The sequence below is a fragment of the Passer domesticus genome, chromosome W (genome assembly GCF_036417665.1).
Source record: "Passer domesticus isolate bPasDom1 chromosome W, bPasDom1.hap1, whole genome shotgun sequence".
Classification (NCBI taxonomy): Eukaryota; Metazoa; Chordata; class Aves; order Passeriformes; family Passeridae; genus Passer; species Passer domesticus.
In genome coordinates this window covers 17,662,839-17,688,105 of record NC_087511.1, presented here as the reverse complement: position 1 = coordinate 17,688,105, position 25,267 = coordinate 17,662,839, and the positions used below count along the sequence as shown (strand labels likewise).

The 25,267-nt window shown below is 43.3% G+C and overlaps 1 protein-coding gene across 6 annotated transcripts; it reads right to left on the bottom strand.

Annotated features, from left to right (window-relative positions):
* Positions 1–341: 341 nt before the first annotated feature.
* On the bottom strand, positions 342–24,978 carry LOC135289172 (alpha-ketoglutarate dehydrogenase component 4-like). 6 transcript variants are annotated; one of them, XR_010351968.1, is made up of 5 exons: positions 24,846–24,978; positions 23,971–24,034; positions 21,595–21,797; positions 19,557–19,750; positions 342–2,211 (listed from the first exon to the last, which is right to left on the bottom strand). XR_010351968.1 is itself a non-coding variant. In XM_064402594.1 (4 exons), exons 1-4 carry the CDS (start codon positions 24,882–24,884, stop codon positions 19,625–19,627), a joined length of 432 nt encoding a protein of 143 aa, XP_064258664.1. In that variant the 5' UTR covers positions 24,885–24,978; the 3' UTR covers positions 15,470–19,624. The 6 variants fall into 6 exon arrangements, 4 of the variants coding, with proteins under 4 accessions (XP_064258664.1, XP_064258666.1, XP_064258667.1 ...); XR_010351967.1 differs by having other exon boundaries at positions 19,568–19,750; XM_064402594.1 differs by lacking the exon at positions 342–2,211 and having other exon boundaries at positions 15,470–19,750.
* Between the last annotated feature and the right edge of the window lie 289 nt (positions 24,979–25,267).

Below are 25,267 nucleotides of genomic sequence, written 5' to 3'. Positions count from 1 at the left end.
ATCCTGGGACCAAATCTGAGCCATGGTTACCAACCATGCAGATAACAGGCATAAAAAGAACAATTTAAATCTTAACAGCTTGATTTGTATCAGTGTCTGTTTTCCAGTTGTTTCAGGAGCAGAGGTCTTCTTAACTCTGGAGCAGTGAATCCAGGGTTCTCTGCCAGCACCTTTGGCTGCAGTAAGGATAGTCAGGACTTGGAATGGTCCTTTCCACTTAGCCTGTAAAGGTTACTGTCCCACCATTTAACATAGACTCAGTTTCCAAGCAGGAACAGATGAGCAGGTGTGTCCAGTCCTATCGGTCTGGATAACATGACAAATCTCTGGAGCCTCTGCAAAGTGGAACTTAAAGCCATTAAATACCTCTGTAAGTCAATTTCCCCCCTCATATACAAATTTCTCCCATAATATACACAATTTGATATGGCCAGCCATGCAATATTTCATAAGGACTCATGTTGTCTCTCTGCCTTGGTTGTATGTGGATTCTCAGCAAGGCTATAGGCAAGGCCTGAACCTACGTAATGGATGTTTCTTGACAAATTCTACTATCCCGTGTTTTGAGGGTTCCAATCACATGTTCAGCCTTACCACCCCTCTGGGGTATGTAGAGAATTTACTGATCCCAAACAATTCCCAAAATGTGACTAACTTCCTTCACTACAGTTGCAACAAAGTGTGATCCCCTTAGCTGATGACAACCCCAAAGGAACCTCAAACCTGTAATTATATGATTGAGCAAAACTTTCACTGCTTCTTTTGCTGTTAGTGCAACAGGGGTAAATTTCAGACCATCCAACGAAGGTGTCAACCAACACCAATACATACCTGTATCCTTCTTAGCATGGTAACTCAGAAAAATCTATTTGCCAATAATCTCCAGGGACATCCCCTGCCTTTATTATTCCTAACCCAACTCTTTTGCTCATGTTGGGATTTTTTTCTACAGTAGATTTCACATTTGCCTGTTACAGATTGTACAATATCAGTTATATCCCTTTCTACTACTACCTTCTTCATATGATTCAAAAAGTTCTCTGTTCCCCTATGGGTGTTTTCATGTTCTCACTGTGGTGGGACTATAATCTGTCCCCCTGGTGTAATAGTCCATTCTGTTTCTTTTGTTTCAGCCTTAAGGGACTTAATGGTCTGGTGGTCTTTCTGATTATACCTTGAGGCAAACCTTGACAAATCGATTCTCCTCTGTGGCACCACTGTGGGAAATTCAGGACTCCTGGACAATTAATCAATATGATTAAACAGAAGCTGTTTATTGTTTACATTAAGCACTATATATTCTAATTCTACTGCACATGCTGATCATGCATTTCTTATTGGTGCCTTTGTCTGTCCATGTGTTTTGCATGCACTTCTCAGAATATGATTGGTTACAGTCCAGGTGCTTTGCCACCCCCCGTTATTGAGTTCTTGTGGTCTTTGAATTCAGTTTCTCAGCTTCTTCTTTCTTATTTTAGCATAGTTTATGTCTTAGTAACCTTGATGAATTCCAGAGGGCCCTGAGAAAATCCTGATAAGAACAGTTACAAGTGGTATGGCTGGTGCACACTGTGGCCTAAGTTGTTCAGATACATTGCTACACACCACTGTTAAGATGCCTTTTTCTGCAGCTCTATGATAGATGAGTAATGCGATGATCGACTCTTACAATTAACAGACAAATATAATGTATATAGGTTAAGAAAAGTTTTCTAGATTTATAGTTATGTTTTACCCCCTTGCATTGTTATCAAGAGACAGCCGGGGTTGGGACATCTGGGAGGGTTGGCTTGTCACTATGGTGACATCTGACCTCCAATCAGGATTTGAGGAAGTGATCTCCACCACTGGACAGCGAAGAAGGGGTCAATGGACAGAACTTTGGGAGGGGTTAAAGGGTTAAGAGGCAAAACCTCCATTGTGTGGGTGAGCACATGGTGGGGAAAATCCTTTGCTCCTGGTGCCATAACCTTTTCTCTATTCAGTCTTCTGTTGTATTTTTTATAAGGTTTAACAAACCTTTCTAAAATTATGAAAAGTGAGTAACTATTTCTAACAATTTTGGCGTGCTCGTCCCGGATAACCACCTCGCCCCGGTGGTGCTAGGAGTTTTCAAAAAGAGGTGCGCCCACACCACAAATTTGGCAGAGTCTATCGGATACTCCTAGGGCCACCGGTGGTTGCAGGCTGAAGCCCGGAGACAAGAGGAGGCTGGATAAAGAAAAGAGAAGAAGAGGGGTGAGTACTATTTTTTTTGGCCAGATAATTACTCCGTAATTCTGGTATAGGAAAGCGAACTCCACGCCAGTACTCTACTAGACCCATCCTGGTCTGTTGGAGTTTTAGAATATTGGGTGGTTGGAGGGAAGGGAAGGGCAGGACACGTGGTGAAGAGGAAAGGGGGGATTTTTTCCCCCATGGCCGGCGGGATGCGTGATATAGAGGGGTTTGTGAAGAGGTTTACAGCACCGAGCCAGCGGCAGTCTTGAGGGAGGTGCGGCCATCACTGTAGTATTTTGGCCAGCTGAGCGGCAGTATCTGGCAGCGGTTTTGGGGGAAGCACCAGAGGGCCGGGCGCCGGTGGCGCCGCCGGTGGCTGAGCTCGGGCGGGGATGGCTCTTGGGCGCAACCAGCTCAATGGTTCCCGGAGCCAGCCGAGATTGGGCTAGAAACGGGACAATCACCAAGAGGTTTGCTGCGGTGCAGTTACTCCGTAGTAGGTGTAACACTTCACGTGCCGCTGCGAGTTGGGGCGGAGCTGCTGAGCTGGAGTGGGGCGGGCCAGGGGCGGACCCTAGCCGATCTGTGCCGCGACGAGTCAGAGTGGAGTGAGCCGAGCCGGAGCGGGGCGGGGCTGGCAGACCCTAGACTATTGTAAACAAGGGCAACTCGGACGTTGGTGAGGGAGAGAAAATGATGCATCTGACTCCATCATCAAAAGGCTAAATAATTACTTTCTTATTCTATACTATATACATTGCATCTAAACTGAATCTGCCTTGCACTCACTCTTGATCACAACTGCACAGAACTGCACTCATCTCTGATTCCTCCCGTGACTGTCTCGTGACTGTCCGACACACGCACACTTCTTGGCCCTGACAGGCCAAGGGAACAAAACATCCTCACTTCAGGTAAATAATCTCCATATTGCATTCCACTCTGGCACAACACAGGCACAGCAAGAGAGATAAGAATTATGTTTTCCTTCTTCTCTGCTTGTCTCACAGCTTTTCTCTGTTCAGAGGGCATGTGAATACCACACCTAGACCGTAGGGGTTTTTTTGGAAGAGAGGTAAAGCTTTTTCCTAGTTTCTTTCTCTCTCTTCCCCTTTTTTTTCTCTCCCTTTTCCTTTCCTGGTTTCTTTTTTCCCCTTTCCCTTGCCCTTCATAGGGAGGTGGGCTCTGTTGGGGGAAAACCTGTGATCTGCTGGTCAGGATGGGATCATGGGTGAGTAGCGAATCCCCAAAGGAAGAAGCAGAGATTGAAGAGAAACCAATGGGCATACCTCCAGATAGTCCACTGGGAAGGAAGCTAGCCCAGTGGAAATATGACCCCAACACCAGAGATAAGGACGAGAGAAAAATGGTTCAGTACTGTGTATTGGAATGGACCAGAAGGGAAATTAGGAGTGATCATGAATAATTGCCGAGATATGGATCAGACGAGGGATGGATATGCTGAGCATTAAACATCTATGTAAGAGCTAAGAAACCATTCAATCAGGAAGAGAGTGACTATGCTGCTTGCTGGGAAGGGGAAACCTCACCCTCGAAGGTGAGCATGTTTAAGGTAGCAGAACATACAGAGTGGGACCCATTAGACCACTTCCCCCCCCCACTTCCAGTGGCCCCAACTGCACCTCCCCTATCCCCTGATGGGCCTAGCCAGAACACCAGGAGCAGGGTAGCACAAAGAGAGGAAAGCAAATCAGAGGATGGGAGCCAAGCATTGGGACTGTATCCCCTGAGGGAAGTACCCCTGGGGGGAGTACAGGGAGGAATTGGGTTCGTAACGGTACCTCAGTTCCTCTGACATGAGAATGTTTAAAAAGGAATTAAAAGGACTATTAGAGGAGCCCCTTGGGTTAGCGGAGCACTTAGACCAGTTTCTGGGGCCCAATATTCTTACACATGGGAGGAAATGTAATCAATAATGACTATGTTGTTCACACCAGAGGAAAGACAGATGATTCGGGTGGCTGGGATATGAATGTGGGAAAGAGAGCATGTGCAATGACCTCCTGGGAACCTGAAAATGCCTGTAGTGTGCCCCACCTGGGACCACAACAGCACTGTGGGAAGGCAAGACATGGAGGAATATAGAACATTGATTGTAAGAGGTATCAAAGAGGCAGTTCCACGTAATCAAAATGCCCGTAAGGCTTTCAATGAGCAGCAAAAGAGGGAAGAAACCCCAACAGAGTGGTTAGAAAGGTTGAGGAAAAATATGAGGCAGTATTCAGGAGTTGACCCTGACACGGCAGCCGGACAGATCTTACTAAAGATAAATTTTGTCACTCACGCCTGGCCAGATATACGGAGAAAGTTAGATGGTTGGCAAAAAAGGAGGTCAGAGAATCTTTTAAGGGCAGCACAGAAGGTATATGTAAAAAGGGATGAAGAGAAGGCCAAGGCAAAAGCCAAGGTAATGGCAGCTGTCATTAGGGAAGGAAACCAGCATGTAAAGAACAACCCAGGTAAGGGAGGGGGATTCTGAGTATGGGAAGATAGATGGAGGGGGGATGCAGCTCCTTGGGACTGGGCACAGAAAGGAGAGTTTGGGAAATGGGGGAACTTAGGACCGGTTTGCTTTTACTGTAAAGAGAATGGGCATATCAGAAAGAATTGCCCCCAGAAGGAAAAGGACCTGAAGGTCTATGAAACTGAGCAAAAAGGAGAAGCAGAAGATTAGGGGTGTCAGGGACTCTGCCTCCTGGGGACAGAATACCATCAGGAGCCCTTGATAACTTTAAAAATAGGCCCCCAGGAGGAAGAATTTGAATTCTTAGTAGACATGGGGGCTGAAAGAACTTGTGGTTGTAGAATCCCAAAGGGGTGCAAGAAGGGTCAAGATACCATGCCAGTAGTAGGTGCAAAAGGAGAGGGGTTCAAGGTTTCAGTTATAAAGGAAGTAAAGTTTGAAGGGGCAAATAAAGTAGGAATTGGGGATGTTCTATTACTTACAGAAGCAGGGTACAATCTATTAGGGTGGGGTTTACAGGTGCAGTTAGGCATTGGAGTACTCCCCAAGGAAGGAAAAATGGTGGTTAAACTTCTCCAATTAAGGGAAGAGGATGAGGGCAAAATTCATGAGATGGTGTGGGCAAAACCAAAAAATCGAGGTAAATTAAACATGAAACCTATAGTAATAAAATTAATTGATGAGAGCCATCCAGTCAGGGTACGACAATACCCACTCTCCCTGGAGGGGAGACGAGGACTACGGCTGGTGATCCAGGACCTACTTGAGGACGGGACCTTAGAGCCATGTATTTCCCCCCATAATACACCCATATTACCAGTAATGAAGTCAGATGGGACTTACAGGTTTGTTGAAGATTTAAGAGAAGCAAACAAAAGAACAGTGAATCGGTACCCAGTAGTGCCTAACCCCTATACACTACTGAGTAATATACCCCCATCACACCAGTGGTTTAGTGTAATAGACTTAAAAGATGCTTTTTGGGCATGTCCACTGGCAGAGAAAAGTAGGGATATATTTGCCTTTGAATGGAAGGACCCTGATTCTGGGAGGAAGCAACAGCTTCGGTGGACTAGGTTACCCCAAGGGTTTTCTGAATCCCCAAACCTATTTGGTCACGCCTTGAGAGAAGTACTACAACTCTTCTCCATCAAACCTGAGATAAAGCTCATCCAGTATGTAGATTATTTGCTTCTCTCAGGATGGGAAGAAAACTAAGTTCAAGAATCCACCATAGCATTGTTAAATTTTCTGGGGAACCAAGGATTGGAGTATCAAAAGGGAAACTCCAATTTGTAGAGAGGGAAGTAAAATACCTAGGACATGTGATTTGTCAAGGGAGCCATCAGCTGAACCCTGAGAGAATAGCAGGGATAGCCTCACTCCCACAGCCAAAAACTAAAAGAGAAGTTAGAAGGTTGCCAGGCTTGTTGGGATATTGTAGGCTATGGATTGAAAGATACACGCAGGTTCTTGTATGAAAAGCTAGTAGAAGGAGAGATTAGGTGGGAAGAAGACGAACAAAAGACTGAGGCTTTAAAGCAAAAATTAATCAGTGTACCAGCACTGAGTCTTCCTGCCTTAGACAAACCTTTTTATCTGTAGATGTAGAAAAAGGGGTAGCTCATGGAGTACTAGCCCAGGACTGGGAAGGATCCAGGAAACTGGTGGCTTATTTATCAAAACTGCTAGACCCTGCCAGCCGGGGATGGCCGACCTGCATTCAGGCAGTGGCAGCAACTACCGTACTCATAGAGGAAAGCAAAAAATTAACCTTTGGGGGAAAATTGAAAGTATATACCCCTCACTCAGTTAGAAATATCCTAAGCCAAAAGGCTGAGAAATGGCTCACTGGTTCCCGAGTGCTAAAGTATGAAGCCATCTTAATGAATAGTGATTTAGAGCTAATCGTGAGTAACCAACTCAACCCTGCCAAGTTTTTATATGGGGAACCAGGTGAGGAATTAATACATAACTGTCTAGAAGTTATAAACTACCAAACTAGAGTAAGAGAGGACCTAATGGATCGACCACTCCTGTTATGAATAGAAAATTGTATTTTTTTTTAGTTTCAGAGTTTAAAAAAAAAAAAACAAAAAAAACAAAAAACGGTCAGACTTCTTTAGGTGTGCTGCCAAAGAAAAGCTCTTCGAATACCTGTTAATGGCCAGTGATTAACTGATTGTTTCCCTGATGCTGGCCACTTGCCAGGACAGACCCCTCCGAGGTAAAGAAAATGGAGTGACATCGGAGCCAGTATGCAAATAAGAAATGCAGTGCACCTTGGGTTTTTACAGTTTTACAGTTTTTTACAAGAAAAACCCCTAAAATCACGAGCCAACAAGTGACTTAAGTGACGTCTAAGGATGGGAGCATAGTCCCGTACCTGCTTGGACCTTTTTATTTCTCACCCTAACCTGAAAAGAAACTGATTAAAGAGACCCCCCGGGTTTTTAAACAAACAAACCAAGGACTCCACGACTCTCCCGTGAGGACAGAGTCCCCAGTTCTGTCTGCAGACCAGCGGACAAAACTGCATCATCCTCCTCCTTCGTGCCACGCCTGGGAGCAACGACGGCGAGGGTGCAACCCGTCGATTTCTCCCCACCTGAGCTGATTCTTCTTAATAAAGGCATTAAAAAGGAGAAAGATCTCCTGCCCATTTATTTCAGCTTGGGGGACTCGTCTGGGATAGCCACGCCTGAAGAGGACACCGGGACTGGGATGGCCGCCCACCCTGGACCTGCAGGACAGCTGGCTATCGGGACCAGAGAAGATCGGCTTGGGACAGTGACACGGAGCAGCATCGGATAAGTGAGAGTATCCGGCGGTGGGAGAGGGAGGCGAGCGAGTGTGTGTGAGTGAGACGAGGGCCGGCAGCCCGGCCCCTCGAAGCGAGTGAGGACCCCTCAGTACCGCGGTTCCGCACCCCCGCGAGGGGGCCGGCCGGGAACAGGGGGAAGCGAGTGGAACTGGTGATTGAGGCGCCTCCAGAGGGGTAAAGAGGACCCCCCTCCGGGCGTGCGGAGGAAATAGCTGTGTGAGTGGCACGCACCCCAAAGGCTCTGATACAGGTCCTAACGAAGAAAGTTAGGATTTAGGATATCAGGCAGTTTGGCCCTGACAAAGGAGGTCAGGCACCCCCTCAGAAGCCAGGGTTTCGAGGTTTGACTGTTTGAGCCTTGGCAACGGAAGCCAAGGTCTCTCTAAGTCCTGACGAAGGAGGTCAGGCGAACCTCAGAGGTCAGGACCTCGAGGATGTTTTTTTGTATTTTAGTTGTTTGTTGAGTCTTAGCAAGGGAAGGCGAAGGTCTCAACAAAGTTCTGACGAAAAGGGTCAGTGAAATTGGAGTTTTGGCAGGAGGTCGAGACTTCTTAAATAAGATATATTTCCTTTAGAGAAAAAAGACATCTTTGTGATTTGTTTAGAGACAGAAAAAAATGGGAGGGTGCAGTAGTAAGAAAAGTGGCCAAAGACTGAAGAATATACCTCCCCACACTCCCCTAGGTGAACTATTAGAGAAATGGGACTTTATAGAAGGCACAGAAGGATTAGATAAAGTTAAGATGATTCATTACTGTTCAGAAGTGTGGCCAGAATTAGAAGTGCAAGGAGGATGGCCATGGTGTGGGACGAAAGACAAGTGGATGTGTCAATAGCTGAGTAATTATCTGACGGCTCGAGATACTGATCCTGAGGAATTATTGTATGTAGCTTGTTGGTTGAATGCTATAAAGAATGAAGGAGTGCAAATTTGTAAAGTGCAGAGCAAGAAAGAAGGGAATGAAAGAGGAGATGCTAGAATTAAGGAAATTGGTAAAAGGTGGGACCCCCTAGACTACTTGCCTCCTGATGCCCCTCCACCTTATAACCCTCTCCTTCGAGCACCTCAAATAGCAGATCCAGCCCTTCGCCCAGCTGCCATGGGGGCCATTCCCTCACCACCCCCTTCGACTCCTTCAGCTGCTTCTGCACCACCACTAATACCTACTACACCTGCTGCATGCTCCACCCCTTCTCCAGCTCCACCTAACATGCACCCAAGCTCTTCTCCCCCTCCTACTGCAGTCCCTCCACCTCCTCCTAACTGGGACACAAATTCCTCCTTATCTAGTAACCCCTTATCACCAGGTACAGCCGTTAGCCTACAGCAAGTCCAAGCTAATGCTAATACCCCTCAAGTGAACAATCTTGTGTCTGAAGATGGGCCATACTGTAGTACCCGATCCAAGACCTCCAAGGCAGAGAAACTTTTTCCCCTTAGAGAAGTTCCTATGGGAAGAGTAGCAGGAGGTGTTGGTTTTGTAAATGCTCCTCTAACTGCTTCTGAGGTAAGAGGATTCAAGAAGGAGTTAGGGAATCTAGTTGAAGACCCCGTAGGCATTGCTAACCAAGTGGATCAATTTTTAGGTCCAAATTTCTACACTTGGGGGGAGATGAATTCCATTCTAAATATATTATTTTCCCCAGAAGAGTCCCGAATGATTAGGGCTGCAAGCATAAGAGTTTGGGAAAAAGATAACCGTCCAGGGCCCCAAGTGCCATCAGGAGAAGAAAAATTGCCACTAGTGGATCCCAATTGGAATCCTAACCAGGAGGAAGGGAGGAAGGCCATGATGGAGTACAGGTCCTTGATAATTCGAGGGATAAGAGAATCAATTCCCAAAGGAACCAATACAAAACTGGCATTTGAGGGTATACAAGAGAAAGATGAAACTCCTGCCACTTGGCTTAATCGCCTGAGGCGGAACTTTCAATTGTACTCCAAAACAGACCTGGACACCAGCGAAGGTGAAATGCTACTAAAAGTCCATTTTGTTACTAAATCTTGGCCTGATATACGGAGAAAACTGGAAAAGATAGAGGATTGGCAAGAAAAAGATATTGATGAGTTATTGAGGGAAGCATTGAAAGTGTATTTAAGGAGGGAAGAAGAAAAAGTGAAGGCCAAAGCTAAGATCGTGCTTGCTATAGCCAGAGAAAGTGTGGGAGTAAACAACCCTTTCCTGCAGTACAAGGCCACAAAAGAGTGGGGGGGTCCACCATCAGGAGCAAGCAAAGATACACCAGTACTGTCAGGGACAGGAGGCATGGAGAGGCCTCGAGTCCCTTTAAGTGAAAGCTGCTGCTATTACTGTGGAGCAACTGGACCCCCCCCCCCCAAGACTGTTTAGCCTAAAGTTGTGAAACCTTTGCTAGCTGATCAAGATAGCAAAGGAAGCAGCTTTAAGACCAGAAGATCTGGTAAAAGGTTTTTTTAAGCAGAAACCACACCCGAGTAGGGAAAAAGAAAAAAAAGAACTCATATTTTGTGAAATTTAAAGTTACATCAAGGGATATGGGGGAGGGGTTAATATCTGACGGACGGGTGTTGCTAAACAAAGCACTTGCTGGGATAGTGCTAACAGAACTACAGAAACTAACCCACTGGGGAGTCCAAGGACTATGTGATTATTTCCTAAGAAATAACCTGTGCATAAGCGGATATGACCTAGCAAAAACAATTATAAAAGAGTGTTTAACTTGCCAAAAAGTGAACCAGAATGGAACGGTGAATACCATAGACTAAGACCGAGGTCCACATTTTGTAGCTCAAACATTGCACAATATAATTGAAGTTTTAGGAATAAAATGGAGATTGCATACTCCGTGGCACCCCCAGAGTTCTGGGAGGGTGGAATGAATGAACAAAACTCTCAAAAATGAATTGGCTAAAGTGTTTGCCCCTAGCGCTTTTGCGCATCAGAACAAGACCCCGGTCTGATATAGGGATTTCACCCTATGAAATGATGTTCGGATTGCCATTCTTGTTAACACCCTATAGCACAGGAGACTACCTGGAAGGAGAAGAAGCTACAAGGAAATATTTAGAAGTAATTGGAAGAACTCTAGAAGGACTTAGAAAAAGAGGATACCTCCCCCAAACCTCCCCTCTTGATACAAAAGCACACGACATCAACCCAGGAGATTGGGTTTTAATAAAATCCTGGAATTATAAACCATTAATGCCTAAATTTGAAGGCCCCTTTCAGGTACTCCTCATCACTAATTCGGCTGTGCGAACCAGAGAAAAAGGTTGGACCCACATCACGAGAATTAAAGGACCAGTCTCACCCCCGAGTATTGGACAAGATTCTTCAGTGTCCCCCTCTGGTATTGGACCAGATTCTACACCACCCTCACACCCTAACTCAGGACAAGATTCAACCACATCAGGAGTTAATTCAGCTGAGTATACTATTATAAAAGGACCAAATGACTTAAAATTGACATTCAAAAAGACTGATGAACTGCATAAGAAAAAAGTTTAGAATCATAACATGTCTTGAAGTATTTTAAGAAATTTGTAAAAGTTAAAAATTGTTAATAAGTAATTCTGGTTAAGTCGTCCCAACTTGGTACCAAAGACCCCAGGTTAATCTTCTCCAGAGTGCTCCCCTAGGAGGGACCAAATTAGCAGGGACAGATCAAGAGAGGTTTAACCAGAGGAGCAAGAGACTCTAAAGAGCTTGGAGACTTCTTCTCAGTAAAATCCTCAAGAGGCAAGGCCGGCTGGGCAGGCTGTGCAAGATGACCCATACCGGACTCTTGGGAAGGGTAGTAGTAATGGCTCTGATTGTTGGTGGTGCTCTGGAGAGCCCAGAAGAGCTGTGCAATGAGTACTACCAACCTTTCTATGAGAAAGAAGTAAGCTCCTTGCTGAGAGTCCACAACAATTGTGTTAACCTCTCCCAATTGATCTTTTATCAAGAGAATAAGAAAATATATTGGATGACCCGGAACACCGCCACCTTTAGGCAGCCACTCCTGGGAGAGCACCCTGTAGGAGAAACCTGGTGGTGCTTTGAACGTGATGCTATTGAAGCAAACCTGGTAAATCTGATAAAAGGAAAAAGTATTTCTAAATATTGGGAGGGCACGACAAAAATTAATATCTTTCAGGAAACCCCTAAACCCCTGTTTTGGGTCAATGGTACCACAACATCCACTGAATTGCCAAGAGGCTGGTCTAGTGGTGGCATCATTAGAATTATAAAACGAACTGTCTTTATATTACACAAAGAATCTGGATCAAGTTTAAGAGTTCCTATATATGAGGATTTGAGAAAAACAAAAGTGAAGGAACAATATATGTTAAACAAAATTTTGAAACTACAATCAGAATTAGAAGTAATATCTAATCAGACCGCATTGGCTCTTAATCATATTAATGACCAACTCAACCAAACCAAAACAGTAGTTTATCAAATCAAATTAATTGTAGCAGTCATTAGAAACACTTTAAACGAAATTAAAAAAACTAGCATATTTAAGAAATCAAAAGACTCTTACACTTGATTCCAGTTGGTGGGATAATCTATGGATTTTCAAAAAAAGTTGGAAAACTATAACCTTCACTGTGGGTACACTTGTTAGTCTGTTCTTATTTCCATGTTTAACAAAAATAGTGACATCTGCTGTACAGAATAACCTAAGGATCTCTAAAGAAATTAACCTGAAAAAATCAAAAAGGGTAATGAAGTTTAGTAAATATGATCACCCGAGTGCTGAAGAAATGTATTATCAATACAAAAAATATAGGAAATTCTATGTTAATGAGCCAAAAATTATAAGTTGATGCAAGCTTAAGCTTGATCAAAGAAAAATAGGGGGGAGCTGTTATGAATAGAAAATTGTATTTTTTTTTAGTTTCAGAGTTAAAAAAAAAAAAAAAAAACCAGTCAGACTTCTTTAGGTGTGCTGCCAAAGAAAAGCTCTTCGAATACCTGTTAATGGCCAGTGATTAACTGATTGTTTCCCTGATGCTGGCCACTCACCAGGACAGACCCCTCCAAGGTAAAGAAAATAGGAGTGACATCAGAGCCAGCATGCAAATAAGAAATGCAGTGCACCTTGGGTTTTTACAGTTTTACAGTTTTTACAAGAAAAACCCCTAAAATCATGAGCCAACAAGTGACTTAAGTGACGTCTAAGGATGGGAGCATAGTCCCGTACCTGCTTGGACCTTTTTATTTCTCACCCTAACCTGAAAAGAAACTGATTAAAGAGACCCCCCGGGTTTTTAAACAAACAAACCAAGGACTCCACGACTCTCCCGTGAGGACAGAGTCCCCAGTTCTGTCTGCAGACCAGTGGACAAAACTGCATCACCCTCCTCCTTCGTGCCACGCCTGGGAGCAACGGCGGCGAGGGCGCAACCCGTCGATTTCTCCCCACCTGAGCTGATTCTTCTTAATAAAGGCATTAAAAAGGAGAAAGATCTCCTGCCCATTTATTTCAACTCCAAGGAAGGAAACAATTGTACATCGATGGATCTTCAAGGGTAATCCAGGGGCACCAGGTATCAGGGTACGCTATAGTGGATGAAGAGTTAGTAGCCATAGAAAAGGGAAAGTTACCTTCCAACTGGTCAGCGCAAGCATGTGAGCTATGTGCCCTAAAATTAGCTCTGAAAATATTAGCAGAGAAAAAGGGAACAATATATACAGACTCAAAATATGCTTTTGGCATAGTGCATACCTTTGGAAAAATTTGGGAAGAGAGGGGGCTATTAAATTCAAAGGGAAAGGGACTGATTCATGAAAAACTTGTTTTAGAAGTGTTAGAAACCTTTTCCAGTGGATCTTCAGAGGAAGACTACACCCTTTCTACAGGATTGCTGCTCCAACAGAACCACATTTGCTACTCCAGGAGGACTGCAGCCACCAATCCAACTGGACTGCTACCAACACCCTGACCAACAGGGTGTCAGGTTGTATTCTGTATTTATCAGTGCTTTTTCTTTTGTATTATTGCATGTATTTTGGTTTTCTTTTCCCTTTTCCTAATAAATTGTATTTCTGACTTGGAGTCTCTCACTGGTTTTGCTTTCAAACCAGAAAAATGGCCACTCCCAATTAGTTCCAGAGTCCTTTGCGAGTCCTTTGCTCCTCACTATAAGCTGCCTAGGTGTCATCAGTTGTGGCTTCTTATCTCTTAAGGGTTGATGTTGGTTGTCTGTGGTATGGCTGTGTGGCCAGTCTCCGGCCCGTCCCCTACAGGACAAGTTCCCACAAACAGGGACAAAAGAATTTAAATCACATAATCCTAATTTGTATCTGTGTCTGTTTTCCAGTTGTTTCAGGAGCAGTGAATCCAGGGCTCTCTGCCAGCACCTCTGGTTTCAGTGAGGGTAGTCAGGATTTGGAATGGTCCTTTCCACTTAACTTGTAAAGTCACTGTTTCTTCATTTAGTACAAACCCAGTCTCCAGGGTGGAACAGATGAGCAGGTGTGTCCAGTCTTATTGGTCAGGATAACACAATGAATCTGGACCTTCTGCAAAGTGGAACTTAAAAGTTGTTAAATAGTTTTGCAAGTCAATTTTCTCCCTCATATGAATTTCTCCCTTAATAGACATAATTTGATATGGCCTGCCTTGCAATATTTCATAAGGACTCATGTCTCTCCACCTTGGCTGCATGCAGAGTCTCAGCAAGGCTACAGGCAAGGCCTGAACCAATGTCATGTGTTTCTGACAAATTTTACTAATCTGCGTTCTGAGGGTTTGTCCTGGCTTGTAAAATAAGCATGTATTCTATTTTGCCATCTGTTGGGGGTTAGGCAGTTTTTTCTTATCTCTTTCAGGAACAATGACACTGCCCGGAAGACAATGTCCTGCTAATGGGCTATATAATGTCCTGGCTTGTAAAATAAGCATGTATTCTTTTTTGCCATCTGTTGGGGGTTAGGCAGTTTTTCTTATCTCTTTCAAGAACAATGACACTGCCAGGAAGACAATGTCCTGCTAATGGGCTATTGAATCACTCACTGTGGCTGGTAAGATTAGTTACATCATCCCATTGGGAGATGCTCCACCCAGAGGGAGGAGCCAAGCATCCCTGCCACCATAAAACAAGCACTTCTGAGACCACAGACAGCCTTCTTCGCTGGATTTCCGAGAGGAATCAGGAACCAAGGCCCAGCTGCTCCTTCGCCGCATTTTCGGAAGGGATCTACACCCTTCTGCAGATCGCCGCTCCAGGAGGAGCAGCCACCATTTGGCTGGACTGCTATCAGCACCCTGACTTCTCAGGGTGTCAGGTTTTTTCTCACTTTGCCAGTGGTTGTTTTGCTTGTACTAAATTACATTGTTATTTAGTTTTTTTCTTCCTAGTAAAGAACTGTTATTCCCGTTCCCATATCTTTGCCTGAGAGCCCTTTTTAATTCTGAAGTTGTGATAATTCGGAGGGAGGGGGTTTACCTTCTCCATTTCACAGGAGGCTTTTGCCTTCCTTCACAGGCTCCTGTCTTTTCAAACCAAGACAGGGTTCAATTCACACATAGGGAATTTACAGATCCCAAACATATCCCAACCTTTGAGTAACTTCCCTGATTACTGGGGACCAACCCCAAAGGAACCCCAAACCTTTGGAATTATATGATTGGGTGAAACTTCTACCACCTCTCTTCCTATGTTAGTGTGACAAGGATAAGCTTTAGACCATCCACTAAAGGTGTCAACTAACACCTATACATTCCTGTTTTTTTCTTAGCTTGGTAACTCAGCAGAATCTATTTGCCAATAATCTCCAGGAAAATCTCCTGCCTCTGCTATTTCTAGTACAACTCTTTTGCCCATGTTTGGGTTGTTTCTGGTGTAATAGTCCATTCACTTTCCTTGACTTCAGCCTTTGTGCCAGAAAACTGATGGTCCTTTTGATCACACTTTGGGGCAAACCGTGACAACTTCATTTCCTTTTGTGGCACCACTCCTAAGATGCTTTTTTTTTTTTGCAGCCCCTCCTTTTACTATTTCACCAGAAAAACAATTCTTTAATTCAGGAGTTGTTTTCCTGTTTTGCTGAGCTTTGCAATGCATAAAAGCTGCTTCTGTACATTCCCAAATACTCTGTAGCAGTGCATGGGTCTGTTCAGTGTGTTCAATTCCATTACCTTCAATAGTTGCCAGTCCTCTTTCCTTCCAGATAACTTTGCTCAGTTCTAGATCTTTTAATGATGTAATCAATTCAGCTCTCTGTGATGATACATTTGATGGCAAGGTCTTTTGCCTGGTTACCTGGTTCGTGGTTGTCACTGCATAACTTGTCACCTGTTCACCATCTCACATGAAGCTGCTTTTGTCTGCACACAGCTTCCAGTCTGGCACATCCTTCATGTTTGGTCTGCTGGAATAGGCTTCTTCCATGGTCTGCAAAGTCATACTCAGATATATTATCAGTTAGTGTTGGGAACAGAGACATACCAGGATTAACAGCAAACATTTTCAGAATAACATTACCCTGTTTCAGTAACATAAGATACCTATCGCTGATGTTCATGGAACAAACTTATAGTGAGTTGCATGCAACTGTTGGATGTAGCAATTCTTGGCTGCTGGTTGGATGCAGCAATTCTCATTTGCTGACTTTTCCAGTTCTCCACTTTCTTTTCCAGCTGATTTCTGAATATAGTTGGTGTTATAGGTAAAAATCGATACAGCAAATTCAATAATTAATAAAAATATAATTTATTTTGCGACCAATATACAGTCTCGATAGCCACAATCAAAGGGACAGCGTCGACCCTAGGTTTGACGCTGGGTGAACGCTGGTCCGACCTCTATTGCATCGGAACCCCCTCTGTTCATGCCAGTGTGTGTGTCCGGGCGGTTTGTATACACTTTAATTTGCCCAAGGCAGAGTCTCTCTTGTTCTTTTCATAGTTAAACATATTCATGTTGTCTCCTTTCTCTGCGCTGGACTGGACAATGTAGTTCCCAGCAAGGGATGAATGCTGATGTTGAGTTACAGGAATATGGCATTGGCATGCAAGTTCTCCGATGGCTCCTGCTATCTTGATCTCAGTACTTGTCGTGTATTGATTGTCCAGGTGGCTCTTGAGTAAAGACTCATCTCCAGAGCCAGGCTCTTTCGATTGTAAATTAGGCCTTTCCTCACTGCTATTAGCAGTTTTGCAATGGCATGAGGCAGTCTCCCGGTATGAGACAATCCCTCGGCTCCCCATGTGGATTTGAAACACTTTCAAATATTTATTTTAAACATATATTCCCATCATATTCTATATAAGCATGAATTACCTAAATCACATTACAGTTGGGCTGTGCCTTAAACCCTCAGGCAGGACTGTCTTGGTGAGCTGGCTCTTTTTCCCTGATTCAGGATTTTTCCATGTAATAGCAATAAGTACTTGGCTTTTCCTATTCTCAGGGATGCTGAAGAAGGTACTTTTAAAATTTAATTCAGTAAACCATACTAAACTATCGGTTACTTTCTTCCTTTTGCAGAATTCCAATAAATCTTTCTTAGGAGAATTTGGCAAATAGAGAAACTGATAAATCCAGTGTTTATCTAATTAATGTTTTAAAGGTTGGAAGAAAGGTCTCATTTCTTTTACCCCTATGGCACTAACAGCCTTTATAGCATCTTGGCTCAGTTTCCATTCTAAGGTATTTGTTAACACAGGACTCTGTTTACTTTGAGCCTGTTTTAAGGAAGCCTGAAAAATGATTTCTTTTTTGAGTGCTTAACAGCACAAAGAGTGCTCAATGTCCGCCACATGGCCGGGGGACAGATTCCCAATGCAGGCACACCCGCCCGGGGGCACTCCCGGCACGCCCATGCTCGAGCTGTGTCAGTGCTTACAGCGGTTCTCGTGTCTCTCTAAAACAAAACTCATTACTATGGCAACTGCGATAGTCGTTCCTGCCTACAAAGGTGACATCAGCTTCCTTGAGGGACTCAACTCCGCCTTTCCCCTGCCCCTCACAGCAGCAAAATCGGTGCCGCCCAGGGTGGTGACACTCCTGCCCATAGATTTCACACTCCCAGCCCCCTCTGGGCCGGCACGGGTGGGGCCCAGGGGTGGGGGACGAGCCAGGCTGTGGCTGCACAGCAGCGGCCACCCCGCCCAGCCAGAGCAGGGGCCAAGAGGCGCAACAGCGGCCACGGGTCCTGGGACTGCTCCCTCGCCCCATCTCCCGGCCATTCTCAGGGCAATGGCAGATGTCACGTCAGCCCCTCTTAGAGTGGCTGTTCCCTGCCGTCCGTCACGAGGGGCATGGCCTCCCCACTCGTGGATCTGTCCCAGGAGTCCGAGAGCCACCTCTGCCCTAAAATCTTGGAAAAAACTTTCCATGGATGGAACATAGGAAGTGGAAGCGCTTCTCCCCTCCTCTGCAATGGCGTGAGCCCACCCTTCCCAGCCGCTCCGTGCCCAGGCGTCCCCAGGCCAACTTTCAACCCGCCCGTGTTAAACAGGAAAGAAACTTCCTCACTGTAATTCACTTTTCTCCACCAATGAACGATCTCAGCCAGTTGTTGGGGGTTGGGTTTTTTCTGTTCTTTCCTTATTACCTATGGAATTTCTTCCCATTGAGTTGCTAAGAAGCACTGATGGCTGGGTGTGGTATTCACATGCCCTCTGAACAGAGAGAAGTTGTGAAACAAGCAGTGAAGAAGGAAAAACATAATTCTTCTCTTGCTTGCTGTGCCAGAGTGGAATGCAATATGGAGATTATTTACTCAAAGTGAGGATGTTTTGTTCCCTTGGCCTGTCAGGGCCAAGAAGTGTGTATGTGTTGGACTGTCACGAGACAGTCACGGGAGGAATCAGAGATGAGTGCAGTTCTGTGCAGTTGTGATCAAGAGTGAGTGCAAGGCAGAATCAGTTTAGATGCAATGTATATAATATAGAATAAGAAAGTAATTATTTAGCCTTCTGATAAGCTGGGGGCCTCCTCATCATTTTCTCTCCCTCACCAACGTCTGAGTCGCCCTTGATTTACAATATCTGGATGCTTGAGATGGACGGGGAGGGGGAATGTCTTTGGTTTCTGGGAGTTTCCCTTGGGGGGGGCAGAGATACCGCGAGAATGGGGGCAGGTAAGAAAGAGATGGGGTTGGGGGCAGCCTCGCTCTTGCTGCCAGGCTTTGTAGGACGGTCGGACCTGCGGCTTGGGGAAAGGAGTTCGCTGACACCACCATAACCCAGCAGGGAACCTTTTTTCTGCTGCTGGGCCCCACATCCCCCTGCCCTACCAGGACATCCCGCAGGTTCCAGCTATTGCCATGGACAGTTGATACATTCTCGTCCACCGCCCTGGGATTTCTGCTCATCCCTGCTGTTCCAGCCTGCTGCTTCTGAGAGTCCTGCTAGGGGCACCAGAATCGACTGCCCCAAGGATTTGTGAAGCAAAGCCTCTTCCATCCCTTCCTGTCTTGGCTGAGCTGCCATTGCCGCGTGCTCCCCGAGCCCACGCTGGAGCACCCCCTGCAGCCACGTGGGGATCACCGCACCTGTCCTGTCCACCGGGAGCCTGCCAGTACCCCCGCCGGCTGTGACCGTAACTACACCAAAGGGGAAAGTGCCACAGCCGAAAAGGCTGTCACTGGGTTCCTGGTTCTGTTTGTTGTTAATGCCATAGTTGTTGTTTGTTTGCTTTATTATACATACTAGTAAATAAATGTTATTCTTCTTCCCATATCTTTGCCCTTACTTTCAAAAGTCTAATAATTCGGAGGGAGGGGGTTTACATTCTCCATTCCAAGGGAAGCTTTTCTGCCTTCCCTAGCAGACACCTGTCTTGTAAACCAAGATACCAGTGGCAAACACACACATACACATGCAAGCTCCGCCTCCCCTCCAGCTGATCTGGGGCAGGTTGTAAAAGTGATGAAACAAAAAACTTTGAGAAACCATTCCAAAAGCAAATTCTTCCCCCCCCCCCCCCCCCCCCCAACGCTGGGTTGTCCTAGGACTGCTAGCAATTACTGACCTTTAACAGATACACAATACATACACAATACACACACAGATATGAACTACATACTACACAGCAAAAAGAGCTACCTTTATATTACCTCCTGCGGGATCTTGGAACCATGGCCTCACAACCTCAGGCTGCTGCATGGAATTCTTTAGATTGCCAGCAGGAAAGAATTCCTTGCAGGATGTTTCTGATCCGGAGGAAGGGTACCAGGTTTGCTTGTCCCATCTGGGTGTGCCAGAATAACTGTTGCCTTTGGCCCAACCTGGAAATGAAACTTGAGATAATTTTAGTAAGGAGGTAATATAAAAGAGGATCTTTATTTAAAGGGTTTCATGGGTAGTTATGGAAAGATGTCCACAAAAGCCCGCCCACCCACACGGGGTGAATACAGTTTTATAGGTTTTAGGAAATTAGCATAATTGGTAAAAAGCACCAATTAGGAGGACAAGTGGTGATGCAATTCTTCCCCAGGTCAAGCCCCTTCTCTGGATCCCCTCCTTGGCATTCACTGTACTTTGTCCATGAAAATGTATCTCGAAGAGTTGTTCTCAACCTTGGTTCCCAGAAAGAACCAAGATAGCATTGGGGCCTTGTACCTCCCAGGGCTTGGAGCTCTGGAATTTGTTGTCTTTCTGCCTAGGGAAAGGCCATGGAAAAGTACTGGGAAAATAAGTCACTAATACAATAGGTTACAAAGCTACAAATATATGTGCGAAGAATACAGAGAACATAGAAAAAAAAGGCAAAACCCAAACCAGCATCACAATCATAATATTAAGGAAATGCTTTTATTGTGAATATAATATTTCACTCTTCAACAGTGGCAAATAATCTTCCATATTTATTCTGGACCTCCACGCTGTAAAATAAAAGCATATAGTTAAATGTATTCCACTAAAATAATGGAAAATGGAGATGAAATCTTTTTCAATGTTCTAGATTAAGAAATAGTTTTAGCTTTAATTCTTGATTTAGACATTGATTTTTTAACCTGTATAGGAACATACACAGAGTGTCAAAGTATCAGTATCTACCCATAAGAACTCCATTTTTTCAGGGGAGAATACAAAAAGATCAATACCTGCAACCTATATTTATAACTTCTTCCAGTTCTCCCACTCTGAAGAAACATGTCTCTTACTCACTTTAGAAAGGTCTGATAAACACAGCACTAGTAAACAGAAGTTTTAGAATTATTTTCACTGCCCAAATTCCAAAGCAAAAACAAACCCAAGGTCAGCCATTACAAGCTTTATGAGAAGTCAGAAAGGTACTCAATGCATTATTTTGCTAATGAAATGATTTTACAATTTACCTCACCATTACAAAATTTATGCTAGAGGTCAAGGAGCATATTACAATGCAAAATGATTAATTTTATTTCTAATTATAATACCATACTGATATACATGAAAGAAAACTGATTTCCTCTATTAATATGATCACACTGTAGGTGTCCTTATAATTTAACAAAGCTATGTGTCTTTTCATTTCAAACTCACACCCATCTCTCCCGTTCTTCATATTTTGTGCATTCTCTCTTTTTAAGCATTGGTGTTTACAACTGAAAATTGTTACAGAACAAAAGCAGGTTTTTCTTGCCTTTTATGTACAATGGCATATTTGAAAATATTGCAGAAAATATTTATATCAAGTTTAATCAAATGTTTCTACTACTAGAAATACAAGCAGTAACTTATTAATACATAAATTAAACTAGCTTGAGGAATATCTTAGACTTCAGTCGCCTGGTAATAGCCTTTGCTGGTCTAAGAACAGACTCTTGTGCTCCTGTACAGCATATTCAAATTACACGTTAAACAGCTGTTACACAAGAGGTAGTGACTGTGATTAATGCAGGCTATGACTATCACAAGCTGTCTGCATAGCTATATCTCTCTAATTAGTGACACCACAAGCTACTAATTAGTGAGTGTTGGGTACCTTGTGTATTAAGATTTTGTAGTTTGGGTACTGTGCATCAAAGTGGTGAAAACTCTGAGTATACACTTGCCAAGAATTACAATGTAATATCGTATTTTAGACTTGGAAATAGGTGTAGAAATAAGATAAATACTAGGCAAATACAGACAATACACAAACATAAATGAAACTTACTTGAATATATTCAATCTCTTCATCTGACATTAGTTTTCGTCTGTATTTCTGAGGTAAGGTTCTTGTTGATTCAGAAGTGTCTGGTATACCTTGTACTCTCCTAACTGGTGAAATATTTTGAAATCCTGGTGATCTGCCTCCTACAGACTCCTGTGCTTTTGAAGCACCAAGAGATGGCATACTTGTTTGTAGAGATTCCAGTACTGAAATCCAGATTGCAAAACCATTACAGAAATATAACAAGACTGTAAAATTAATTAGTGAGCAGCCAATAAAAGTTACCAGTTATTGACAATGTTCTTAATTATAAAAAATAATCAAAATAATTAAAATAATTTAAAGATATTCTACTTCTCACAAGCTGTTTTTATTGTTAAATATACCAAGAACATGGTGAAAAAATTCTGAAAGTAAAAGAAAGCATATTTGAGTGGCAGAAATACAGATGTGGAAACAGAAGATAAATCAACATAGATCCTAACAAAGGCTTTTTCACTGGGAAGCTGTACTTGCAGGAGCAGCATGAAGTATCAAATGTGTGTGTGGAGGGGATTATGTAGAAATATAAATAACTAACATCCAACTAAGATGATGCTTTTTGTTTACTGCAACTATAAAGACAAACAAATGAAAAGGAGGTAAGAGGCTTAGAGAAAGAAAAAGCTCACAACTACGGCATACCACAAAATGTAATAGAATGCTATGCCCATTCTTAATATTACAAAATGGTATCAAGAAAGGAAGGTCCCAAACAGAGCAAGGAGGAAGAGAACCCATCAAATGGAGCAGAATCTGAACAGGGAGCATGCCATTAAACCGAAATTTTAAAATTTAAGAGCAAAAGGCAAACGGAACAGAGGATGAAAACAAAAGAAAACAACACACAGATGATAATAGCTTTGGCTAGTAATGACTACAAAGGATTTTTAAGAAGTAACATACCTTATATATTTAAAAAAAGTTTCTCCAAATTTCTTTTATATACCAAATAAATATTTAGAAATTTGCCTAAGATTTTCTTCTATTGTATTTTTTAAAGTTTGAAGTGTATTTGCAATAGAAGCATTAGCCAATCAAAAGCCCAAAGTCAAGATTAAAAAATACCTGACCTGATACTGCTGTTTCTTAAGCTCAGATACAGTCCCTACTACAGTTTTCCCTGCCCTGTTTGAGACCATCATGTTGCAGTAGTAATATGATAATAAAATCCCTAAAAGTATAGTCTTGATCTGCAGAGCTGTGTGTAGCTATGTAGAAGCAACATTCTGGTATGGTGAAACAGTTATTGCTACAGCATTCAAGCAAAGTGAAGTAGATTGCAATTCACTAGTGAGGCAGCAGAAATTAATGTATAAAGGTCTAACATACTTAAGATATATAGCCACAAAAATCTTGTGATGCGAAGATAAGCATAAGCTAAGTAACATGTTTTTAAGCCTTTGAGAAAGCAATTCGCTGGCATCAAAGGTGGTGCAATTGGCTGAACTGAGCACAACATACAAAATTCTGACTGAAAGTTATCACAGAATATAGTTCCTGAAGAATTCACAAGTAAGTCAGAAGTAGCACTGATGTTCATTGTAGATACTTTGCAGTGTTAATGGATAAACTAAACTTAAGGTTAAATCCTAAATATAATGCTGTGGCAAATACCTAGTATGGTATCATTTCTAAACAAGTGAGAATAACAACAGAGCTTCTTAAAATATCTACTACTTTAGTTTCAAATACTTTATTGACTCAAAAGGAATTTTAAAACAACATATAGCTCATTAACTTTGATGTTCTAAATGTAACAGTATTGAGGTTTCTATAAATATGAACGTAGCTATAGGTGTAAAAATTAATGTCAAAGATTGCAATGAAGTCAATTTTTTCTCAGCATTAATTATTAGCACAAAGAAACACTTCTTAAAATGTACAGTGGAATGGCTCTTAGCCATAAATCAGGGTTTTAAATACCAACACCATCACACACTCCAATTAGGAAAAGAAAGGATGAGGAAAATGCAACATCATTTTCTGCAAAGATCACTAAATACCTAAGGCTGTTTCAAATTCATTTGGACACTATCACTTCAGGCAAATATTAGTATTTTCAAAAATGTGACTTCTTATATAAGTAGAAAAACATTACTAGAAATCCTTGTGATTCTGCCTTGACCAAAAAATAAAGGCATGCATGTATTATTTATATTCCCACAGTTGTACAGAGTCTGAAAAGGAAGCCTTCAAACTAAAACAACGATTCAGAAACCCTGTTCAAAATCAGTTGAGTTGCATAGTCAAAGCAGAAAAATTGTGTGCCGATTCTTATACACAACAGTTTATGCAAAGAAATATGGCATAAGTTGTATCTATAGATGAAATACTTACTTTTAGGTCTGGGACTACTTTTTCTGTCTGGGAACTTTATTAAGGGAGTATGTGGCTTGACTACCTAGAATAAGACAATGTAGTACGAGAAACAGGGAGAATAAAATATATTTCTAGACAAACATTAATAAAATGGAACACACAACAAATTAAACAACCACTTCTATAACTGCTGTTTTGTGCACCAGCACTGTGATAAAACTACTACTCGAATTTTATTTTTACCCAAGGAGAAATTTCACCTTTAAAGGCACTACCTCACCCTAGTGTTCAGAACAGGAATAAGCATTCTCTTCCTTTTCTCACAGCAATCAGTGTGTATGCAGAAATAACTACTACAGTAGCAAAAATGGAATTACGAAGTTTTAGCATGTGAAATTGCTAGCAGTGCTCTTTACCTGTATATATTTGTTCAGCTGGCTGGCTGGGATGGACTAGTTCCATTAAGAAAAAAACGCCTATACATTATAACGTCTGGTATTCAAAACCACTGTGCTTATTTTTAAATATGTCTTTTCAAGAAGACTCTATGTTTCACCTTTGAAGGGAAGAAGGACGGCTTAGAAACGAGATACTGATTAGCGCCCTCCCCTCTTGAAGAGCGACCGAAAAGGGGCAGCCTGCAGACTGCTCAGTAACATCCTTTGGTACCAGAACCAGGCACAGGAATCTAATGACCGGCGCCACCGGGCCGGCCTCGCCGCACCCTTCTTCCCCCGCGCCAAGGTCACCAGCCTCTCCAACGGCGCCTCGGGCATCGGCCACCTCAGGCCCCGGCGGCTGCGCGCGAAGCGAGGCCTGCCACCCGCGCCAGGTTCCAGGCCCCAGGCTCCCGGCCCCAGCCGCCTCCCGGTCCGCACGCCGCGCACCACTACCTGTACGACTCTAGTGGCAGCCGCCATCTTACTGCCCATGGTTACGCCATATCCCAGCGCCTGAGGAGCAATACCAGGCCACGCCCACTATGAGCGGGGCCCAGAGAAGGGGCTGTTTGAGGCAGTACCAAAATACAAATAAAATAAAGAGGCAACACATTAAAATTTAAAAATCGCTTCAAGGAGCTCTGCATTTTATTTGAATTTGATCAAGACACAGCCAATCCACATTTTAAAAGCTGCCCCTCACTTATAAAGAGTGCCGATGTTTTAATTTAACATATTACTTTGGTGAGTTGACCTTGGCTAGATATCAGATGCCAGCCAAGCTGCCTTATCCCTTCCCTCAGCAGAACAAGGGGGAGAAAAAGATGAAAAAAGGCTCATGGGTTGAGATAAGGACAGGGAGATCACTCAGCACT

Bases quoted from the DNA above. Each gene is read 5' to 3' on its own strand.
- LOC135289172 (XM_064402594.1), bottom strand. From the start codon at position 24,884: ATGGGCAGTAAGATGGCGGCTGCCACTAGAGTCGTACAG. The intron at 21,798-23,970 runs GTAAGTATTTCA...TCTGGATTTCAG, and splicing joins AAGTAGTCCCAGACCTAAAA to TACTGGAATCTCTACAAACA. The intron at 19,751-21,594 runs GTAAGTTTCATT...AATTATCTCAAG, and splicing joins AAGAGATTGAATATATTCAA to TTTCATTTCCAGGTTGGGCC.